This window comes from Myotis myotis, unplaced genomic scaffold, assembly GCF_014108235.1.
Source record: "Myotis myotis isolate mMyoMyo1 unplaced genomic scaffold, mMyoMyo1.p scaffold_m19_p_14, whole genome shotgun sequence".
In the NCBI taxonomy this organism is placed as follows: domain Eukaryota; kingdom Metazoa; phylum Chordata; class Mammalia; order Chiroptera; family Vespertilionidae; genus Myotis; species Myotis myotis.
In genome coordinates, this window is record NW_023416318.1 from 55,590,935 (window position 1) to 55,599,126 (window position 8,192).

The 8,192-nt window shown below is 43.0% G+C and overlaps 1 protein-coding gene across 3 annotated transcripts in view; it reads left to right on the top strand.

Annotated features, from left to right (window-relative positions):
* Positions 1 to 7,749, top strand: part of FAM110C (family with sequence similarity 110 member C) — a 33,098-nt gene extending 25,349 nt beyond the window's left edge. The window contains exons 2-3 of one of the 3 annotated variants that reach the window (XM_036335479.1): positions 2,285 to 2,378; positions 7,461 to 7,749. In XM_036335479.1, the coding sequence (XP_036191372.1) occupies positions 2,285 to 2,330 (46 nt within the window). In that variant the 3' untranslated portion in view covers positions 2,331 to 2,378; positions 7,461 to 7,749. Of the gene's footprint in view, positions 1 to 166; positions 225 to 2,284; positions 2,379 to 7,460 lie in introns of those variants that run through there. The other 2 variants (XM_036335484.1, XM_036335480.1) reach the window with 2 other exon arrangements.
* The last annotated feature ends 443 nt before the right edge of the window (positions 7,750 to 8,192 follow it).

Consider the following 8,192-nt stretch of genomic DNA (forward strand, 5'->3'; position numbering starts at 1 on the left):
GTTTACGTAAATAATGCAGAAAAAATAAAATTAATTCAAAATTCTACCCCAAGAGTAAAAAAACAAACAAAACCTGCTATGATTTTAAGTATATCCCCCTTCAGACATCTGTACATGCACACATTTTCTTTGTTCTGTTTTCTCTCCATTTATTTTACTGTTTTAGGTATATACATTTCAGAGAGGAAGCGAGAAAGAAGCATCTATGATGAGATAGAATCATGGATCGGCTGCCTCCTGCACGCCCTCCCAGTGGGGATGGTGCCCACCACCCTGGCATGTGCCCTGGAATCAAACTGTGACCTCCTAGTTCACAGGTCAATGCTCAACCACTGAGCTACACTGGACAGGCCAGGTTGCTAATACGGATGAAAAACATGTAAATTTTCAGCTTTTATTCCTAATATGTGCATATATGAGTTTACATTTTTTCATCATAAGTTTTGGTATGTACTATTATTATTCCGTTCAAATTATTTTCTAACTTGAATTGTGATGTATTTTGGGGGTTATTTAGAAGTGTATTTCATAACTTTTAAATATTAGGAGTTTCTAGGTGCCTTCTGTTCCTGATTTGTAGATTAACTGCAATGACAACAAGAAACGTACTGTATATAATTTCATTTCTTTGAAGTTTGTTGAAACTTGCTTCATAGCACTGCGTGGTCTCATCAACTATAATTGAAGTGTGATCCTCTGCTGCCACCTCGTGTGCAACTTGGGAATAACACCTTCGTGCCTTTCAGCAGGAAAGGTTGGGTACAGTGGGTCTCAGAACATTGACTACAGTTTGCTGCTCAGGTTGTTGAAGTTTTTACATCTTTACTGGGGTCTTTGTGGGGGGCTATTGGTTCTGAAAGAGGTATGCTCTGTCTTAGAATGAGAGAGGTGTGATATATGTATTATGGTTATAAATTTATTATGATTATAGAATTGTCTAGTTTCCCTTGTAGCTCTCTTCTCTGTACCTTGATTCCATGTTATGAAGTGCTTGGGAATTTGGATCTTCCTGGTAAAATGAAGTTATTGATCCGAAGTGATCTTCTTTAGTTATAGTTAAGCTTTTGCCTTTAAGACTTGTGTGTTATCGTATAATTTTTATTGGGTTTATGTTTGCTTAATATATCTTTTTCCATTCTTTCACTTTTGATCTCTTTGTACCCTTATGTTTTGGGTAGCTTTTAGGTTTTTTTTTTTTTTTTTTTTTGTTTTTTTTTTTTAAATATATTTTATTGATTTTTTACAGAGAGGAAGGGAGAGAGATAGATAGCTAGAAACATCGATGAGAGAGAAACATCGATCAGCTGCCTCCTGCACATCTCCCACTGGGGATATGCCCGCAACCCAGGTACATGCCCCTGACCGGAATCGAACCTGGGACCCTTCAGTCCACAGGCCGACGCTCTATCCACCGAGCCAAACCGGTTTCGGCAGCTTTTAGTTTTTATAGTAGTTATGAGTGAAATGAGTTGCTTCTGTTTCAACATTTTTTTCCCATTCAGTTGTTCCAACACTGTTTTCCACTGCTCTAAGGAGATGTTGTTATCACACCAAATTTCCATATGTATTTTAGTTTATTACTTGGCTTTGCATTCTGTTCCATCAACTTTTCTATTCATAGGACATTACCCAAGTTTTTAAATTACTGTAGCTTTATAACACAATGTATTTTTCTATCTGGTCAGGGTAGCTGTTATTCATTCATTTGCTTTTTCAGATGTTTCCTTTATTATTTTCAAATATATTTGTATTGATTTCAGGGAGGAAGGGAGAGGGAAAGAGAGAGAGAAATATCCATGATGAGAGACGATCATGGATCAGCTGCCTCCTGCATACCCCCTACTGGGGATCTAGCCCACAACCTGGGCATGTGTCCTGACCGGGAATCGAACATGATTTCCCGGTTTCATGGGTCAATGCTCACCACTGAGTCACACTGGCCAGGCTACCAGGAGTTTCTTGATACTAATATCTTACCCCTTCTTCCCATCCTATAGTTTTTGAGATCACCTAACAGAAATTAACATACCACATATCCTGCACTTTTCCTAAATATCACCCATTCACCTCCACAGTCTAAGACTCTGGTTCCCCATTTTCCAACATTTCCTGTTTGTAATATTGCCTTTTTGTCTTTGGCTTTCATTTGTATGTGAGTTTTCCTTGGGCTTGTATTAGATGTAGTGCATCTCTTGTCAATTTGATCATGTTAATTTGGTTATTAGCCCAGCTGTTAGAATGTACGAGGTATGAGGCAAATAATTGCTTTTTAAATTTCCCACAGTTTTGAAGAGCCGGCCTTGTGTAATTATCGGCTGGGACACAGCTAACTTCTGACACCGCTGCAGCCGAGAGATCATGGATACCTGCCAGCAAAGGTAAGCAGTATCATTACTTTTCCATTCTGTTAACCTTATGTGTGTGACACTGCAGGGTTTGGTAGGATTTTGAAAATCTGGAATTATTTTTTTCTCTTATACATTGACATTGGCATGAAAAAAACATATTTGTGAAACTAGCTGCTTGGACTTAGAGTGACATGGGTTCTCTTTATTGAATCACGGGTTTTTGTGTAACATGAGGATCTGGTTCAGTTCATGCATCTGGCAACTGAGGTCTGGTGTGTGTGTCCAGCTCTGGGTTGTGGCTAATGTGTCTTAGTCATAGATCTCTGCTATATGTCCAGGGTCTGTGGTTTTGGGTCAAATATGTATTCAGGTGTGTGTCTGGGGTTTTGGGTGTCTTTGGGTATGGCTTTGTGTCCTGGGTTCTTGTGTGGGGTCCGAGTGCAACTATAGATTCAGATGCCGGTGTGTGGAATCTCTTCTTAAGAATCCTCTGTCAGTCTTTGGTATCAGTTTCTGGCTTTTGTGCTGCATAGCATGTTTGAGTCGGGGGAATCGTTTGAGTTTGAGTCCCAGGGTTAGGGCATCCAGGTTTTGGTGTGTGGTTCTCTATAGGGTCCAGGTTCTGGAGTGCAGGGTGTGTGTCTGGGGTCCTGATTATGGCTATGGCATCTAGTGTCTGTCCACTGATGGTCATTGCGTTGAATTCAACACTAATAAGAGTTCCCAAGTTTATCGAGTTGTGGCTGGTTATGAAAGAGCTAGGAAAAGTTCTTGGCAAGTGGAATGGAAAATCTGAGACTCTAACAGGGCCTAGTAATTTATAGGCACAACTAATAAATCACAAAAACGTATCTTCCCTAACCTAGGATGCTTAGAAGCAAATGGGTTACATGTTCCAGACCATGTCTGGGCAGATCAACCTTGGTTCAGATCCCCTTCCAGTGACATTTTTAAGGTGAAACTGATCAGAGAATGACTCTTATCACTGTTTATGCTCTTTTTAATGCATCAGCATATCAATGGACAGACTTGGAGAGTTGATAAATATTGTATTGAGATATTCCATTGAGACCTCCCTTAAAATTCTCACCTTTAAAAACCAGGTAAAACCTTGCTCTGGTCAGTTTGACTCAGTGGATAGAGCATCAGCTTGTGGACTGAAGGGTCCCGGGTTTGATTCCGGTCAAGGGCACGCACCTCAGTTGCAGGCTCCTCCCTGGCCCGGGCCCTGGCTGGGGCTTGTGCAGGAGGCAACCAGTCAATGTGTTTCTCTCACATCGATATTTCTCTCTGCTGTTTTTCCCTCTCTCTTCCATTCTCTCTAAAAAGCAATGAAAAAATATCCTTGGGTGAGGATTAAAAAACAAAACAAAACAAAACAAAAACAAAACCTTTGCCCTACCCATTGTGACTAACTTGGTTGAGCATCATCCCATGCATCAAAAGGTCACCTGTTCAATTCCAGGTCTGGATACATGCCCAGGTTGTGGGTTCAACAAAAGGCAACTGATGAATCTCACTGTTTGTGATTGATATACCTCTCACATGGATGTTTCTTTTTCCCTCTGTTTTCCTATCTCTGAAATCAATAAAACCGTATTTAAAAACCCAAATAAAGAAAACAGGTAAAACCCTTAAAACAAAGGTGTGCGTTGTTCCTCCTGTGTCTTCCCTTCTCTTATTTCCTGTTTTTACTTTGTTTCTTCTAAGCTCTAAAGGTCCCTGTCCCTGTGAGACTTGCAACGGGGGAGCAGTGGGCAGTGGCACCTCGTCCGGGCTAGCTCCCTGAACCTGTCTCCAAGGGCCCCTTGATCTTGTCTCTTCTATTTTAATCCCTTCCTTTGTTTCACTCTGTGGATGAAAACAGGCCACTTGCTAACCTGACAAGATTAGAGGTTATGAGAACCCATGCTATAAGGTGAGACAGGAAAAATGGGTGCCTGGTTTTTAAATTTGGCTTTTCAATTTGAATTGTTTTCTGAGAGTTTGAACAAATGCCTTTGCTGTGTAAATGAGAGCTGAACTAGTTCAGCTCCTAAGATAAGGGGCACGTCCTCTCTCCAGCCTGAATTTCTCATGCTCTTAGGAAACTAAAAATCTTGGTGGAGGTGTCAGAGGTCATTCCTCATGACCTGTAAGGGCTCCACAGGGAACCTCGAACTCAGCTCTAATGAAGAAATTGACTCATCGAGGGACGCGCATATAGAGGTTGGTCACCGAGTGCTCCCAGTCCTCACGGCTGTATTAGACAGCTGAGGAGAGAAACCGAGGCACAGAGAGGGTTGAATACCACTCAAGGGCCTCGAAGAGCTCAACCCATAAGCAGCACACTTTGACCCACTACATAGCCGCCCTAGAGAATTTTCTCAGACTGCCAATGTTCAAAAACCCCACTACAATTTACATGGGAAATTGTGCCTCCCAGACTGGAAACTCCCAGACCGGAAACTCCCAGACCCCAGCCCTCACTAATACTCCTGATAGGAATCCTTTTACTGGCAAGCACTTCACAGAAATAAGGTGATTTCTCTAGAAATCTCATCTTAAAATGGCCATAATGCAGGGATCTTTGGGTGCCTAAATTAAAAAAAAAATTAATACAAGTCCATGTAGGCAATAGTGGTTGCTTAATTTTTCATTATCATTGAAAATTTAGCTTTGCAAACACTAAAAATTCTCAGACATTAAATTACTGTAAATAAAAAAAGATAAAATATGGACATGCATCCCTGGCCGTCATTGGTCAGTGGTTAGAGCATCATCCTATGCACCAGAGGCTTGCAGGTTTGATTCACAGACAAGGGTACTTACCTGGGTTGCAGGTCTGATCCCATCCCCAGTTAGGGCACGTGTGGGAGGCAACCAGTAGATGTGTCTCTGTCACGTTGATGTTTCCTCTCTCCTACCTATTTCTCTCTCTTCTCCCCTTCCTCACCCCTCCCTTCTACTCTCTAAAAATCAATGGGAAAAATATTCTCACTCCTGGTGAGGATTAAGAAAATATGAAAATACATATTTAAGGAAAAAAGGTGAGTTATTCTTTTTTTTTAATTAAATCTTTATTGTTCAGATTATTAACATTTGTTCCTCTTTTCCCCCCATAACTCCTCTCCTCCCAGTTCCTACCCCACCCTCCGCCCTCACTCCCCACCCACTGTCCTCATCCATAGGTACACGATTTTTGTCCAGTCTCTTCCCGAACCTCCCACACCCCTTTCCCCCCACAAGAATAGTCAATCCATTCCCTTTCTATGCCCCTGATTCTATTATAATCAGCAGTTCATTCTGTTCATCAGATGATTTATTCACTTGATTCTTAGATTCACTTGTTGATAGATGCATGTTTGTTGTTCATAATTTGTATCTTTACCTTTTTCTTTCTCTTCTTAAAGGGTACCTTTCAGCATTTCATATAATACTGGTTTGGTGTTGATGAACTCCTTTAGCTTTTCCTTATCTGTGAAGCTCTTTATCTGACCTTCAATTCTGAATGATAGCTTTGCTGGATAAAGTAATCTTGGTTGTAGGTTCTTGCTATTCACCACTTTGAATATTTCTTGCCACTCCCTCTGGCCTGCAAAGTTTCTGTTGAGAAATCAGCTGACAGTCATATGGGTACTCCCTTGTAGGTAACTGAGTTTCTGTCTCTTGCTGCTTTTAAGATTCTCTCTTTGTCTTTTGCTCTTGGCATTTTAATTATGATGTGTCTTGGTGTGGTCCTCTTTGGATTCCTTTTGTTTGGGGTTCTCTGCGCTTCCTGGATCTGTAAGTCTATTTCTTTCACCAGGTAGGGAAAGTTTTCTGTCATTATTTCTTCAACTAGGTTTTCAATATCTTGCTCTCTCTCATCTTCTGGCACCCCTATAATTCTGATGTTGGTATGCTTGAAGCTGTCCCAGAGGCTCCTTACACTATCTTCGTATTCTTTTTTCATTTTGCTTTTCTGGTTGGGTGTTTTTTGCTTCTTCGCATTTCAAATCTTTGACTTGATTCTTGCGCTCTTCTGGTCTGCTGTTGGGAGTCTGTATAATATTCTTTATTTCAGTCAGTGTATGCTTAATTTCTAGTTGGTTCTTTATCACAACATCGAGGGTCTCATTAGATTTCTCGAGGATCTTACTATATTTATTGGCGGTCTCACCAGTCTTTTCGAGGGCCTTACTAAGTTTATCGGTGGCTTCTAGACAGTTCTTGAGAGACCTTAAAAGTGTGGTTTTGAGCTCTGTATCCTCCATTTCTGTCAGTTGTGTCCTGTTTCTTTGTCTCCGCATTTCTTTTTTTTTTCTTTCTAATTTATTTATTTAAAATATATTTTGTTGATTTTTTACAGAGAGGAAGGGAGAGAGATAGAGAGTCAGAAACATCGATGAGAGAGAAACATCGATCAGCCGCCTCCTGCACATCCCCCACCGGGGATGTGCCCGCAACCCAGGCACATGCCCTCGACCGGAATCGAACCTGGGACCCCTCAGTCCGCAGGCCGACGCTCCATCCACTGAGCCAAACCGGTTTTGGCTCTCCGCATTTCTTATGCTTTCTTGGTGCACCCCCTTGTGGTCTTTGTGCGCCGTCTTGTTGTAGTTAAGCCTTGATTGTTGTAGGTAATACTGGGGGGGGGGGGGGGATTTGACCTCCAGGCCAACTGGCTGTGAGAATCAGCTGTGTCTGCAATGGGAGAACTTCTGTCCTCTAGGGAGGTGCTAATCTAGCCTTTGCCTAAGGATATCCCGCAAATGCCTCTGTTCAAGGCTTGGGCAGGGCGGGTCCCAGGGGATCAACAGGGCAGGCGGGCAGAGCAAGCAGTTATGGCTGCTCTCAGTCCTGTCCCCAGAGGCTCTGCCTCTCAGAGTCCCAGCAACCGCTGCAAACGTTGGAGAGAAAGCTGCCCTCGAGTTCTGACCGATGCCAGACAGTCCCGCTTCTCTCGTTTGAGTCTGGGTCCCCAGAGACTCGCCCGGAACTGGAGCTCAGAGCCTGAGACTCCCTCCGGATTGAAACAGACAGCCACGCCCTCAGCCACCAGCCCACTCCGCAAGCACCTCCGCACCTTTGTATTTTACTTCAGCACCACGCCTCCTCTGAGTCTCAGTATGCTTTTCTCTTTCCTTCTAGTTGTAGAATTTCCCCTCAGCCAGCCTTCCTGTGGTTCTGGGTGATGGCCGTTCCGTCTTTTAGTTGTATTTTTGAAGTGGTTGTGCGAGGCAGCAATCTCCGGTGTTTACCTATCAGGTGAGTTACTCTTGAATTCTGTGGCTGCCAGCTTCATCCCTGCGCCCAGCCTGGGGAGCTTGGCCTGAGCATGGGGGAGCCATTTTTTGTAATGGGAACGTGTTAGTAGCAGGAGAAAAAGATTGTGCTGAATGGCTTGTTACAGAAACAATGTTTTTATTTAGGTAGGAAGTTATTTGTATTATTTTAGAAAGGAAGTGAGAGAGAGGGCGGGAGGGAAGGAGGGAAGGAGGGAGGGAGGGAGAGAAATATCCGTGCTGAGAGAGAATCCTTGATGCTAGAGAATTCTCTGAAGTCACTGTTCTGGCTGTAGGCTGTGCACCCCCTGCAGCCCTTTGAAGGGGTGTCCTGGAGACGGGTGCCCTGAGGTTCCCTGTGAGGTGACTTTCTGACTGTGTCAAAGCTGCCGATTTTGTGGCCTTTTGAAAGAAAGCAGTGAGTGTTGGTTGTAGCAGGTGTATCTGTGAAGCTGATGCAGCGAGCAGCATGGGCTAGTGCTCGTCTTCCCTGTGAAAGATGTCCATTTGCAGCCATTCCCAGGCACCGTAAGTGGAAATAAAGATGCATTCCTGGGCCTGTTTTGAGCACGTGGCATTTATAGGCATTCCTGTTGAA